Source organism: Spea bombifrons, chromosome 13 (genome assembly GCF_027358695.1).
Source record: "Spea bombifrons isolate aSpeBom1 chromosome 13, aSpeBom1.2.pri, whole genome shotgun sequence".
In the NCBI taxonomy this organism is placed as follows: Eukaryota; Metazoa; Chordata; class Amphibia; order Anura; family Pelobatidae; genus Spea; species Spea bombifrons.
Genome location: NC_071099.1, coordinates 20,514,491 through 20,528,685, shown reverse-complemented (window position 1 = coordinate 20,528,685; position 14,195 = coordinate 20,514,491). Strand labels below are relative to the sequence as shown.

The 14,195-nt window shown below is 54.0% G+C and overlaps 2 protein-coding genes and 1 non-coding gene across 4 annotated transcripts; 2 read left to right on the top strand and 1 right to left on the bottom strand.

Annotated features, from left to right (window-relative positions):
* Positions 1–87: 87 nt before the first annotated feature.
* On the top strand, positions 88–169 carry TRNAS-AGA (transfer RNA serine (anticodon AGA)). Its single transcript has one exon. It is a non-coding gene; the product is annotated as a tRNA-Ser (tRNA).
* A 538-nt stretch (positions 170–707) lies between these two features.
* On the bottom strand, positions 708–7,948 carry NOL11 (nucleolar protein 11). The gene is made up of 18 exons (XM_053453107.1): positions 7,805–7,948; positions 6,915–7,028; positions 6,333–6,389; positions 6,044–6,192; positions 5,777–5,834; positions 4,463–4,604; positions 4,214–4,381; positions 4,028–4,104; positions 3,696–3,819; positions 3,447–3,535; positions 3,176–3,247; positions 2,786–2,970; positions 2,480–2,605; positions 2,142–2,384; positions 1,871–1,949; positions 1,637–1,729; positions 1,392–1,499; positions 708–1,060 (listed from the first exon to the last, which is right to left on the bottom strand). Exons 1-18 carry the CDS (start codon positions 7,946–7,948, stop codon positions 944–946), a joined length of 2,145 nt encoding a protein of 714 aa, XP_053309082.1. The 3' UTR covers positions 708–943.
* A 2,997-nt stretch (positions 7,949–10,945) lies between these two features.
* KPNA2 (karyopherin subunit alpha 2) lies at positions 10,946–14,088 on the top strand. 2 transcript variants are annotated; one of them, XM_053453765.1, is made up of 10 exons: positions 10,946–11,041; positions 11,126–11,266; positions 11,412–11,500; positions 11,589–11,857; positions 12,022–12,116; positions 12,302–12,565; positions 12,748–12,981; positions 13,106–13,288; positions 13,378–13,527; positions 13,624–14,088. In XM_053453765.1, exons 1-10 carry the CDS (start codon positions 10,973–10,975, stop codon positions 13,714–13,716), a joined length of 1,587 nt encoding a protein of 528 aa, XP_053309740.1. In that variant the 5' UTR covers positions 10,946–10,972; the 3' UTR covers positions 13,717–14,088. The 2 variants fall into 2 exon arrangements, with proteins under 2 accessions (XP_053309740.1, XP_053309741.1); XM_053453766.1 differs by having other exon boundaries at positions 13,378–13,531; positions 13,634–14,088.
* Positions 14,089–14,195: the final 107 nt, after the last annotated feature.

Sequence of the window (14,195 nt, the reverse complement as noted above, 5' to 3'; positions counted from 1 at the left end):
CTATCAGTGTATCTGTGCGGTACGGAGGTCAGTACAGAGCACACTACCGCCACCTGGTACCAGCTGCCTGTGCTGCTTATCACAGCTGTAGTCGTGGCCGAGTGGTTAAGGCGATGGACTAGAAATCCATTGGGGTCTCCCCGCGCAGGTTCGAATCCTGCCGACTACGCAACTTTTTTACCAATCTTATATAATAGCAAAATTCAGAGGAAAAGCATTAAAAAGTCTCCCGAGTATCCCCAGCCCGTGCTTTTCCACGCCACGCACCTGAAGCACTGTGAAGATATCTTCCTCCCTGCCTCTACATATATAGCCCCACATTAAACTATGAGAGAGAAATGGATGACGAGGTCTAGCAGGCAAAGTTTTCGCTCTTGCAGGGTTTATCAGGGTTCTTTCTGTGGAGTAACTTCTCGGCTTCCGGGGTCCAGGGCAGTAACTGCAGCCCCTGTGCGTAGAGGGCTCTTGCTGATTACAGACGCACTGTATGATGTCATAGCTCAGCACTCTGTACCATTGGTGGGTGCAATCTCTCTGCCCCCACAGCAGGGCCATCAGTGGCCAGGGCAAGAGCGAGAGATGGCAGCGCCGACCAGGCACGGGTCCTTTGCGGCAACTGACGGATCAGCCCCCGGATCAGCTCCTTCCACGCATCAGGGAAATACGCAGCATTCAGCGACAAAAAACACAACTCACAGCCAGACGGGTAAACTACGCAGCTTTTTATCAAACAAAGTTCAACATTTAAACAATTCTCATTATTGCGTTTCTTTACTCATAGTCGGGGTCTGGAAGCGGGAAGGAAGGCGTCCTGCGATGGTGCGACGACGCAGAGACAAGCAGGATACGGTAACCATGACATAAGCGTGTTGAAAAATGATCCATGTGGGGGGGGGGAATAGTCCTTTAAGAAAAATAAACAGTCATTGTTTTCATCGTTTGCCTAATAAAGCTCCAGGACTTGGATTGAATATCTGTCGCAGTCCCTGGGCCGCCGTCTCAACCGGTGCAGCTCAGACAGACTCCCCTCCACCTTGTTGAGCTCAGAATAAAACTTCATCTGAGGGGGGAAGCAAACGGAAAACATAAAAGGGTTAAATCACTGGTATTAACCATTCAATACCAGAAAATCCCTATTCTCTGGGGCACCCGAAGCTGTGGCCAGACACCCCCAAATCAATGGCCACGTTTAAGGAACATACGCGAGGGGGCTTCTGAAAGCAGAATTCCAATGCACCACCCTGTAAATTGCCTGTCTGCGCCTCCTCCACACGGGGTGTCTCAGAATTCCGAACGGCAGTTTCCAACACGCGCAGAAAGGTCTTTCATGGAGCCACAAGACAATCCCTCTATGTCAGAATTCCGTGGTCAGGGCCGGAGCGGACACATACCTGGTTTTTAACAAATTTATGAAGCTTTTGCAGCAGTTTTTTGGCTTCTGGCAGCATAACCACCACCGTGAAATGCGCGTCCAGCATTAAACTCATCCAGTCCATGATCTGAAGACAGAAAAACACACCACTTAGGTGAAAAAGCCTCACCCCCGCCAGGGAAACTAACCCTCCACACGGCCCCCGGGGGGGTCCATACCACCCCACATTGTATACCCTCACACTCGGCATCGTGACCCAGTTACCTGGTTGGCTGTCGGCATTTGCTTTTCTGACGGATTGACTGTCATGTCGCTGCTGCATTTCACGTACAGATAGTGCAGGTACCTGAGGAAGAGCTGTGGGGCAGAGCATTGACATAATGACACACAGGGGACCCCCGCCGCAGCGCCGCGCATCCACCCACGCAACAAACTGCACCCCAATAATGCACTGCATCACCCTATACACCCCAAAGGAAAAGCAGCCCCGATACGTACAATAACCTGATTGGCTGAGAGATCCTTTAGATGAGGCAGGAGGAACGTCTCACTATACGGACACGTGAGGACAGAGTTCCTGGACATGGGCATTAAGGAAAAAAATTGTCTGTAAGCCATGGAGTGTGACCCGGACCAGAGGACATCAAATGCTATTGATTATGACAGGGGATGATGCAAAGGAGAGACAAGGCCTTTGATAAGTGCCTTGCTTGAGAGCAGGTGTATGGCTGATGCCGGGAAGTGTTCAGGACACAGTATAGAAGGATACAGGAGTACGGCTCTTTTAAAGCCAACTGGAGATTTCGGTGTCTCATTTCTCCGCGGCAGAGTCTCCGGTGTCTGGATGTCGCAGCTGTCCTCCTCCAGAGCCACCGGGCTGTACCCGTTCTGTACGACGGCTGGTTCCGGGGCTGCCTGCTTCTCTGTATGTTCAGGAGACTCTGCCACCTCGATAACACCCTCGATATACCGCGTATCCAGAGGAGCAGCTTTAAGGTGGTTTTCGCTGACACTACAAAAGGACAGGACACCTGTGTTCAGGCACGGTGCGACACACACCACAGATAAAGGCTTCGACAAAACTTTGCCAGAAACCCAATCGCTCACCTTAAGAAGGTCTTTAAACAGGAACAGATAACCGCCTCCGGGACGTCAGGGAGACGCTGCAGGCAGAGCTGCAGGAGGCAGACGTCCTGCTTCTCCAGGGAGATGGCCACCAAACCCGGGCACAAGCTGGGGGTTTAACACGTCTGGTTAGCGAGCGCAAACACGTGTTACCAGCATCTCATATAACACATAAACACGCGTTACACGCAAAGCGCTCTGCTGCCGCCACATCCGCCGGGCGCTGCCCAGCGCAAGATGATCAGGCCATGGAGACTTCAGGACGCGTAGCAGAGCTGCTCCGGTTACCTGTAGGACAGAACGTCCGTCTGAACGAGTAGCCTCAGGGCGCTCTGAGGGGAGAATCGGGGGTCATTCTGACATCGGTTAATCAGCGCCTGCATCACTTTGGCTGCAGTAATATGGAAGTCGGCCGCTTCCACCCGCTGCAAGGAGTGCTGGACGATGCCGGGAATCTGGTTTTCTGGAGCATTCTGCACAAAACAAAGAGAAACAGACAGCGGGGACGAGGTTAGGCGCAGGACCGACCCAGTAGAACTGCCAAACTCCAGCCTGACACCGGAGAGAATTCCCGAGCCGGACGATAACCAGGATTTAGAATGTATTTATCAGCTCGAAAACGGAGAAAAACCGCTCACTTTACACAAGTCTGCCTGCGGAGCAGCTCACGGATTTTACCTGAATGTCTTTTACGAACCAGTCTGCTTCTGGCTCTTCCGTCACGTTCTCTCTAGCCTTCTTTTGCCTGGTCTGAGAGTAAATATTAAAGTAATTGGCTGATTGCGTGTGTGATTGCCAGAGCAGACGAACACATTACACGTAATATAAAGACATTGATCGCTGCGCCCGCTCCGTACACGCATCAGGCACCTTCCCAGCCGACGTACTTTAACTCACCCACTCGAGACACTTTAATCAGCCCAAAATGCAGCAGCGGCAGAAAACTTACACTTTTCCTGGATCCAGAATTTGATTTCTTGGTTTCTGGTGCATTTCCTACCAACGTGTCCCAGTTTGCAAACGACACGGTTTCAAGAGCTGGAAGAGGAGCACAGGAGTGTCATTCATTAGAAGGAAAGGCCCCTGAATCAGCATGCATTAACATAAAACACGCAAGCGCCTGCGACAGGCCCCTGAACCAGCATGCATTAACATAAAACACAGATCCGGTATCCCAGAACAGTAACACGAGGCACACCTGATGTCTGCTCGTTTCTGCCTTTGCCCAGAGCCGACGCCAGACAGGACAGCTCACAGAGAAATGGCAACACCAGCACGGACTTGCCGTGCACAAGGTACATTTTACGGTCATGGCACCAGAGCTGGAAAAAGAAAAAAAAAAAGAGAAAAATAAAGGTCACGACAGTAAACCCCAACAACACAAAACTCACAGGCCTCGGATACATGGATCCCATCCCGGGCGTCATCAGGTGCTTACTGACAGATCTGCATGGAGCTCCCTACACCCCTCCCCCATTGTGAAGACCCCTGGGCAGCACACAGCATGTACTATCAGACCCCGTTACTAACCTGGGTGCTGGTCTGCTGCGGGAATTCTCGGACGGCCTGCAGCGTCTGAAACTTTGTATTCCATATACAGAGACAGTCTGAAAGAAAACAAGAATGGGCTGAAACTTCATGCCTCGCACCAGCTGGACGCACCAACGGCATCACTCAGCTAGAGAAATGCCCACAGACCGCCCGCTCGGAGGTTACCTTTCTGCTTTGCCGGAGATGCTGCCAGCGTAGCGATATGGGAATCGTCTAGAACGGTCAGGGCACCTCGTTCAGAGGTTTCTGGCAGCTGAAGCAGCAGCTCTGCGGCAAGAACGTCCCCAGTCTGAGCGAGAGACAAATGGGCGAGACACACATGTCCGCTCGAGTCTGGAACAGTAAATAGAAATACTGGTTACATGACACGAAACAGTAAACAACCCGGAACACGTCCACGTTCTGTTTACTTACATAAAATAAATAAGCTGAAGGTTTCATTTTTCATGGACCCAGAAAAGCCCAACACCAGGGATCCCTCCTTGTACTGCTTGAGTTTGCGTTTCTGAAGAGCGCGGGGACCGGTCTGACAGGTGTATACAAAATGCTCCCCAGCCTGCAAAAAGAAAAATATAATATATATAAGATATAATATTTACTATAAGGAGCTTCCGACGCAGACATAACGGGCAGCGCCATGTAACTGTGCGAGGGTAGATGGGGCCGTGTACCTAACCGCGCCGTCTTTTTTTCGCGTGCCCGCCCGCGCCGTTTTTTTTGTCACGCGCCCGCGCCGTTTTTTTTGTCACGCGCCCGCCCGCGCCGCTTTTTTTCTCACGCGCCCGCCCGCGCCGCTTTTTTTGAGGCGCGCCCGCCCGCGCCGCTTTTTTTGAGGCGCGCCCGCCCGCACCGTTTTTTTTGAGGCGCGCCCGCGCCGGTTTTTTTTGTCACGCGCCCACCTGCGCCGCTTTTTTTTTTTTTTTTGTCGCGCGCCCGCCCGCGCCTCTCATTTAATGTTCTTGTTGCAGGTCTGTGGTTGGATTATATAAAGGAGGAACTCCGTCATCCCGAAGGCAGACCAGAGAATTGCAGCGCCCTCCACTGGAGAGCCATGAAGACGCTTGAAGGAGACAATGACAATGTTATTAGCCAGTACACCTTCTTACAAGCAGGGCATGTCTGACTGCTTTTTATCAAACGTTTCTCATTGTGCTTCCCCGGGGGCCCCATTCACAATTATTTCTTTATGTTGTGTTTTTGCTGTTTAACCTTTCCTGGGGAATAAAGAAATCTCTGTAAAACAGCCTCAACCGCTTTACGTGCACGCACACGCCAGCTCACGTGTATATCATACATACATACATACATACATAATAAATCCCCCCCCCCAACAGTGCTCTGGCCACACCTAAAAGGAGGTACAATTCAGACGACGACTCATTGGGGCTATGGAATAGTAAAGCCGAAGGGTTAGCAGCCCCCCCGTTTTGTTAAATCTTTATTAATCTACAACCACAAACAATCGCCCCTAAAATGGGGAAAAAGCCACAGTTACTGGCAACGGGACAGAGAAGTGTGCGTTTGCAGGGTTTGCATTCACCATTATTGGGGCTTTAAGGCTGTAGAACCCTGTGTTACCCTCATAACCAGCTCTGCGCTTACACCCGCTCTCATCCAAAGCGCGCGGCAGAAGCTCTTAAATAGATCGTTGCCTAGAATTCCTTTTCTCTGAAAGGATTAGAAGCCATTAATAAGTTGCTTGAGTTCCACTAGAATCCCGATACTTACCAATTCAGTAACATAAACCATTAGAGACCGAGTGGCTTCTGCAAACATATCAGACCATCTGGAGAAGAAACAGCAAAAAGTGGAATTAGAGTTATTTGTGGCCACGAGCGGCTGGGAGTTTATACAGCGGACTGTTTTAATTCATCTATTTAACCCTTTTAACAACTAAGTTTCGCGTTTGCACCTCTTGTGTTCTCACATTCAAAAAGCAAATTCTAACCCCATTTCACGCGTTTGGCACTTGCCATCCCCGTCATCGAAACGTACATTATCCGTTCTCCGTCCTGCAGCGTGGTCTCCACTTCCTGCTGCGGATCAGCAAGCAGGGCGTCCAAAAACTGCACGTATCCCCCTTGAAACAGCACCAGCGGCTCATGATCAGGGAGAGAGTGAATCCGACGCACAGCGGCCGACAGCTGCCAGAGCAAACACAGAAAATTCAGGGAAATGCCCTACGAGGGGAAAGCCCTTCGGGGCACGCGGGACATGCCTCCAGCTCTCGCCTCCATGAAGAGTCACGTAATGGCTAGATGTTCACACGGTGCCGAATACTTACTGTAGCTTTGAAGACTTTGTCCAGGTACACGTCACCCTCCTTCCATAACCTGATCACCTGAGCAATAAAGCAGAGGCACAGATAAGTTATGCAGCCACGGATACCCGCGGTGTATTGCAAGGGGGCTATTCTCAGAATGATGACTCTCCGGTGCCCGAGACCCACGGGCCTGTACACCACGATGCCATCGCGCAAGCTTACAGGAAGGAAGAAAAAAAGGGGGTCCACAGAACGCGCAGCACGAGGATCGCGTTCTCATTAAAGCCCAACGTGACTTGTAGGGGGGAGAGGGAGTCCCGGAAACAGGAGCATAAAGGAAGGGAAGGGCAACGCGTTTCGTGGACAGAAAGGAACAGGATCTGGGGGCTTCACAAATATTCAGCCCCCTCACAGTTTATACGACAGACACAGAGCGACGCGTCAATCTGTGACATCAGGATCACTGGCATTAGAGAAACTGAGAGCAAGGAAAGCCCGGAGAAACACCCGTCTCAGCGAGTTACCGGCAGCAGAACCCTGTTGGGCCAACAAGGAGTATTGCATTACACGACAGAGCCGCTCTGACAGCTAACGGGTCGTTACCTTATCATCGTGAACCATGACGTACTCTCCAGTCCCATGGTTAAAGACGGCCGGCCCGGTGACGGACTGCCCCTGCTTCACAGTCCAGCTGCCTAGCGGTTTTTGATCAGAAACCTAGAAAACAGAAACGTGGCACTCATCATACGGTTACCCCGGGCTTGGGGGGCCCTTGACTGACCACCACCCCGGCAGCAGAGTTCCGGTGGCAGTTTGTCTGAAAATGGTTCTCCGCACAGAGGGGTAAAGCTTTGTAACATGATATCCCCCGTGCTACGTGTCCAGACCTGAGGATGTTTAACACCGGCAGACAGGCTGTGCCGGTACCGGGCAGCCATAGTGTCACCCGCTTTCTGGCAGCTGAATTATTTTCCTGAACCCAAACTTTAAACCCTGCATACCCCCACCCTCTGTATCTCACACACCCTGTATCCCCCTCATATTCCTGCAACCCATGACCCTATTATTCCCCCCTGTAACCCCATAGCCCTTCCCCGTATCCCCCAATACCCCTTCAAACCCCTGAAACCCCACACTCCTCCGCCCGTATCCCCCCAATACCCCTGCAACCCCATATCCCCTCTATATTCCCATAGCCCTTCCCCCGTATCCCCGTATTCCTCCAGTCATACCCCTGAATCCCCCCGTAACTCCGTATTCCTCCAGTCATACCCCTGAACCCCCCCGTATCCCCGTATTCCTCCAGTCATACCCCTGAATCCCCCCGTAACTCCGTATTCCTCCAGTCATACCCCTGCATCCCCCCCCTATACCCCTGCATCCCCCCCCTATACCCCTGCATCCCCCCCCTATACCCCTGCATCCCCCCCCTATACCCCTGCATCCCCCATCTCTCTTGTGCCTCAGACACGTGGGCTCCCGGTCCCGTTTACCTTATAGAGAGTGACGGCTCTCCCGGTGTCCGTTATCAGCACCGTGTCCTTTTCGGCTCCCGCCTCCACCCCCTGCAGACCCTCGTTCCTCCCGGCACCGGTAAGCAGCCCGCACAGCGTGAACTCCTCACTGAACGCCGCCATGTTGGCAGAGGACGGGATGTGACGTCACAGCCAGGTCAGGGGGCGGTGAGACAGGGGGCTAGGCACTTCCCAGGCCAGCAATGTGTGGGCCGAAGTTACAACAGCCCCACGTGCAGCCCACGCGTGTTCCTGGGCCCAATATATAGAATAATATACATATATACGGTAATTCTCAAACTATATAATAAAATATATTTCCCAATATATAGAATAACATATACTCCCCGATATATAAAATGATATATATATAAATTATATATATATGTGTGATTGGTTAGGGTGAGGGCTGAGAGTTGTGTGATTGGTTAGGGTGAGTGCTGGGAGTTGTGTGATTGGTTAGGGTGAGTGCTGAGAGTTGTGTGATTGGTTAGGGTGAGTGCTGGGAGTTGTGTGATTGGTTAGGGTGAGTGCTGAGAGTTGTGTGATTGGTTAGGGTGAGTGTTGAGAGTTGTGTGATTGGTTAGGGTGAGTGTTGAGAGTTGTGTGATTGGTTTGGGTGAGGGCTGGGAGTTGTGTGATTGGTTAGGGTGAGTGCTGAGAGTTGTGTGATTGGTTAGGGTGAGTGCTGGGAGTTGTGTGATTGGTTAGGGTGAGTGCTGGGAGTTGTGTGATTGGTTAGGGTGAGTGCTGGGAGTTGTGTGATTGGTTTGGGTGAGGGCTGGGAGTTGTGTGATTGGTTTGGGTGAGTGCTGAGAGTTGTGTGATTGGTTTGGGTGAGTGCTGAGAGTTGTGTGATTGGTTTGGGTGAGTGCTGAGAGTTGTGTGATTGGTTTGGGTGAGTGCTGGGAGTTGTGTGATTGGTTTGGGTGAGTGCTGAGAGTTGTGTGATTGGTTAGGGTGAGGGCTGGGAGTTGTGTGATTGGTTAGGGTGAGGGCTGAGAGTTGTGTGATTGGTTTGGGTGAGGGCTGGGAGTTGTGTGATTGGTTTGGGTGAGGGCTGGGAGTTGTGTGATTGGTTTGGGTGAGGGCTGGGAGTTGTGTGATTGGTTAGGGTGAGTGCTGAGAGTTGTGTGATTGGTTAGGGTGAGTGCTGGGAGTTGTGTGATTGGTTAGGGTGAGTGCTGAGAGTTGTGTGATTGGTTTGGGTGAGGGCTGGGAGTTGTGTGATTGGTTTGGGTGAGGGCTGGGAGTTGTGTGATTGGTTTGGGTGAGGGCTGGGAGTTGTGTGATTGGTTAGGGTGAGTGCTGAGAGTTGTGTGATTGGTTAGGGTGAGTGCTGGGAGTTGTGTGATTGGTTAGGGTGAGTGTTGAGAGTTGTGTGATTGGTTTGGGTGAGGGCTGGGAGTTGTGTGATTGGTTAGGGTGAGTGCTGAGAGTTGTGTGATTGGTTAGGGTGAGTGCTGGGAGTTGTGTGATTGGTTAGGGTGAGTGCTGAGAGTTGTGTGATTGGTTAGGGTGAGTGCTGGGAGTTGTGTGATTGGTTAGGGTGAGTGCTGAGAGTTGTGTGATTGGTTTGGGTGAGGGCTGGGAGTTGTGTGATTGGTTTGGGTGAGGGCTGGGAGTTGTGTGATTGGTTTGGGTGAGGGCTGGGAGTTGTGTGATTGGTTTGGGTGAGTGCTGAGAGTTGTGTGATTGGTTAGGGTGAGTGCTGGGAGTTGTGTGATTGGTTAGGGTGAGTGCTGAGAGTTGTGTGATTGGTTTGGGTGAGTGCTGAGAGTTGTGTGATTGGTTTGGGTGAGTGCTGAGAGTTGTGTGATTGGTTTGGGTGAGTGCTGGGAGTTGTGTGATTGGTTTGGGTGAGTGCTGAGAGTTGTGTGATTGGTTTGGGTGAGGGCTGGGAGTTGTGTGATTGGTTTGGGTGAGGGCTGGGAGTTGTGTGATTGGTTAGGGTGAGTGCTGAGAGTTGTGTGATTGGTTAGGGTGAGTGCTGGGAGTTGTGTGATTGGTTTGGGTGAGGGCTGAGAGTTGTGTGATTGGTTAGGGTGAGTGCTGGGAGTTGTGTGATTGGTTAGGGTGAGTGCTGAGAGTTGTGTGATTGGTTAGGGTGAGTGCTGGGAGTTGTGTGATTGGTTAGGGTGAGGGCTGGGAGTTGTGTGATTGGTTTGGGTGAGGGCTGGGAGTTGTGTGATTGGTTTGGGTGAGGGCTGGGAGTTGTGTGATTGGTTTGGGTGAGGGCTGGGAGTTGTGTGATTGGTTTGGGTGAGGGCTGGGAGTTGTGTGATTGGTTAGGGTGAGTGCTGGGAGTTGTGTGATTGGTTTGGGTGAGTGCTGGGAGTTGTGTGATTGGTTTGGGTGAGGGCTGGGAGTTGTGTGATTGGTTTGGGTGAGTGCTGAGAGTTGTGTGATTTGGTGCTTTGAGCTGCCAGTCACATGAAGCGTGTCCGGTGCTCAGAGCGTTAATCTTTGGCCTCCGCCTACCGGCTTCTTTCAAACGGGCCAGTCAGAGAGCTGCTTGTGCACGAACTGGCCAATGGGTGGCGGCCGCTCGAGACATTTAATCGCGGCCGAGCCGGCATCCGGCGTATTGTGCCAGAGACGCGAGGTGTGACAGGTAGGGCGCTGCTGCTGTCAGTGCGGCGGGGATCTGCACTGCCCCCGGTTGGGGTCCCGGTATCTGCTTGGTGTGGTTCCCCGATTGCGGGGCATTTTAAGAGGGGTATCGGGGTCACCCTCCCGGAACAGTTCAGGGGTCGATCTCCTATGAGGGTTTTTCACTTTTCCGGGGGGGGGGGGGTCTACCTCCTGCTTTTGAGGCATTAACGACTATCTGCCGTTTCTCTGCCACCTGGTGTATCTTTATGGGGGGGGGTCTACCTCCTGCTTTTGAGGTATTAATGACTATCTGCCGTTTCTCTGCCACCTGGTGTATCTTTATGGGGGGGGGTCTACCTCCTGCTTTTGAGGCATTAACGACTATCTGCCGTTTCTCTGCCACCTGGTGTATCTTTAAGGGGGGGGGTGTAATTTTCTCATCCGTTGATGGCAGTTGTGTGTACGGTGAGTTTAATGGCTTGGAGGACTGGGAGTTGTTGCTCTGACCCTCCTGCTGTCTCGCAGTTCTCCGTGGTCTCCGTTGCTGTAAAGATGTCGAATAACGAGAATGCAGCCGCCCTCCGGCTCACCAAGTTCAAGAACAAGGGCAAGGACACGTCGGTGAGTGGGGGGTCCTGGGCTGTGGGGGGGGGTTCTGGGGTGTCGCCCCCCCCCCCCAAAGCCTGACGGGTCTGTTTCCTGTAGGAGATGAGGCGGCGCAGGATCGAGGTGAATGTGGAGCTCCGCAAAGCCAAGAAGGACGACCAGCTGCTGAAACGCCGGAACGTCAGCTCCTTCCCCGACGAGCCCACGTCCCCGCTCCAGGAGAAGAACCAGAACGGGCAGGTGAGGGCCGGGGGTGCCTGACACGGGCGGGTTTGGGGTTACTGCCGGTTACGTAACTCATGTTAATGCTGGCTGAGCATTATGGGAGTTGGTCTCCTGCTGCTTCTGGGCGGTCGGGGTCTAAGCCTGTGCTCTTCCTCCCCAGACATCCACCCAGTGGAGCGTGGAAGAGATCGTCCGTGGCGTCTCCAACGCCAGCCTCGAGATCCAGCTGCAGGCCACGCAGGCTGCCAGGTGAGTGGTCTCTGCCGGTCGGTGGGCCGAGGCGCTCTATTTCTGGCGGCACGTGGGTTGGGCTAATCGTTCCCTTCTCGGTTGGCAGGAAGCTGCTGTCTCGGGAGAGAGAGCCTCCCATCGACCGCATCATACAGGCCGGGCTGATCCCCAGGCTGGTGGGCTTCTTGGGGCGTTCGGACTGCAGCCCCATGCAATTCGAGGCGTCCTGGGCTTTGACCAACATCGCGTCGGGGAACTCGGAGCAGACCAAGGCGGTGGTGGACGGGGGTGCGATCCCGGCCTTCATCTCTCTGCTGTCCTCTCCTCATCCTCACATCAGCGAGCAGGCCGTGTGGGCCCTCGGCAACATAGCTGGTGAGTGACGGCCACCCGGGGACTGCCGGTACCGGTCAGCTGTATGGAGGGAAACCTGCCACACCCCTAACCAACCCCCCCCCCCCCGCGATGTGTCACCGCGGAGGGGGGCTTTACTTGCCCCATGCGTTGCTTCTGCCCTCTAATGCCGGCGTTTCCCGCAGGTGATGGCTCCGCCTACCGCGATCTGGTGATTAAACACGGAGCCGTTCAGCCGCTGCTGGCGCTTCTCGCCGTTCCTGATCTCTCTGCGCTGCCGGTGAGTAAACCGGCCCTGTTTACACTTTACGGTAACCCTGCCGGTCACGATTTGCCAGGGCCTGGGTGCCACGTGGGCAGTCGGGTGACAGACGTGGCGTATGCGTCTGTTCATTCTTCCATCCCCCGTCGGTGCTTTGCGTCTCTTTCCGTGTTTTTCACGTGCTCATCTCTCCCGTGTTCCAGACGGGCTACCTGCGCAATGTCACGTGGACGCTGTCTAACCTCTGCCGTAACAAGAACCCGGCCCCGCCGCTGGAAGCCGTTCAGCAGATCCTGCCCACGCTGGTGAGGCTTCTGCACCACGATGACCGCGAGGTCCTGGCAGACACGTGCTGGGCGGTCTCCTACCTCACCGACGGCTCCAACGATCGCATCGACGTGGTGGTGGGCACCGGCCTGGTGCCCCGGGTCGTCCAGCTGCTCGGATGCGGGGAGCTGACTATAGTGGTGAGTGCCGGGGCCAGGGGCCACGCGACCGGGATAACCCAGCCTTATGGAGGCCACCACGGCACTTGTGGAGGGACTGGCTGGGTTTCTGTGGGGAAGATGGGTTCTCTTCACTGTTAATTGCCCCAGACCTTCCATTAGTGTCCTAATCCCGTGTAACGTGGCGGCTCTCCCGCTTTCAGACTCCGTGTCTGCGCACCGTGGGGAATATCGTGACCGGCACAGACGACCAGACCCAGGCGGTGATCGACGCCGGTGCCCTGGCCGCGTTTCCTGACCTCCTCAGCCACCACAAGAACAACATTCAGAAGGAAGCGGCCTGGACTCTGTCCAACGTGACGGCCGGGCGCCAGGACCAGATCCAGGAGGTGGTCAACCACGGGCTGCTGCCGTATCTGGTGGACATCCTCAGAAAGGTAACTGTTTCGTGGCCGGGGACGCGTGTCGGGGTAATGGAGCTCTAACGCTAATACCCGAGATGGTTTGAGCCAGACCACAATATCGCGGGTTTGCGGTCTTAAGCCTTGTGTCCTTCCACAGGGAGACTACAAGACGCAGAAGGAGGCTGTGTGGGCCGTCACCAACTACACCAGCGGTGGCACCATCGATCAGATCATCTACCTGGTCCAGTGCGGGGTCATCGAGCCGCTCGCCAACCTCCTCTCGGCCAAAGACAGTAAGACGGTGCTCGTGGTCCTGGACGCCTTCACCAACGTATTTGCCGTAAGTAGCCAGCCGGCGCAGAATCCACAGATCAGACAGAACACCCCCCCCCCCCAACCGGGTGCCATGTTAACCCCCCCCTCTTCCAGGCTGCTGACAAACTCGGGGAGACGGAGAAGCTGTGCCTGATGGTGGAAGAATGTGGGGGTCTCGACCGCATCGAGTCGCTTCAGACCCACGAGAACGAGCAGGTCTACAAATCGGCCGCGGGGCTGATCGAGAAATACTTCTCCACCGAGGTACGTGGCCCTTGGGGCCGAGGGTGGCGCGCTGGGACGTCCTGGAGGTTCTCGCCCCGTTATCCCTGCTGATCTGTGCCGTTTATCTCTCTGTAGGAAGAAGAAGAGTCGTCCATCGCCCCGGAGGCCACGTCCGACGGCTACACCTTCCAGGTCCCGGAGGGCACTCACACCACCTTCGACTTCTGAGCGCTGCCTCGTCCGTCTGTCTCCTGTCTGACCATCTCTGTCCGTCCGTCCGTCCTTTTCCGTGTGACGTCGTAGCACTTTGTCTGTACATACTGTGAATGTCTGTAAATAAACCCCTTTTTAGCTCCGTGGGGTGGGTTTTTTGCACCGAGTGGGGATTCCGCGTTTCCTGTTAGAACCACTACGTCTGATCTGGTTAGAATCGGAGCGGCCCGTTTCCGGCCCCCTGGTTTGGGGGGGGGCACTTCGCTGTCCTGCAAACAGTAAAGGTGGGCTTAATTAACCCCTTGGCAGCTGTTGCATTGACATGCCGGTCCTGGTGTCCGTGGCCCGTGCCGCCTGTTTATATTTCCAATAAAATATTTTCCAACATCTGCTGCCTGCTGCTTCTTCTTTACGGGGGGGGGGGGGGGGTGTGATGTGGCTTCTGGCCCTGGGGGTGCTGTTTACTGTCGTAGGGGGATTCGGTGGAACCCGCT

Excerpts from the sequence above, each read along its gene's own strand:
- NOL11 (XM_053453107.1), bottom strand. The coding sequence starts at position 7,948 with ATGGCGGCGTTCAGTGAGGAGTTCACGCTGTGCGGGCTGCTTACCGGT. Across the intron at positions 6,390-6,914 it reads TCATGGTTCACGATGATAAG|GTGATCAGGTTATGGAAGGA; the intron begins GTAACGACCCGT and ends TTTATTGCTCAG. Across the intron at positions 5,835-6,043 it reads CAGGACGGAGAACGGATAAT|ATGGTCTGATATGTTTGCAG; the intron begins GTACGTTTCGAT and ends TTTCTTCTCCAG.
- KPNA2 (XM_053453765.1), top strand. The coding sequence starts at position 10,973 with ATGTCGAATAACGAGAATGCAGCCGCCCTCCGGCTCACCAAGTTCAAG. Across the intron at positions 11,267-11,411 it reads AGAAGAACCAGAACGGGCAG|ACATCCACCCAGTGGAGCGT; the intron begins GTGAGGGCCGGG and ends CTTCCTCCCCAG. Across the intron at positions 13,528-13,623 it reads AGAAATACTTCTCCACCGAG|GAAGAAGAAGAGTCGTCCAT; the intron begins GTACGTGGCCCT and ends ATCTCTCTGTAG.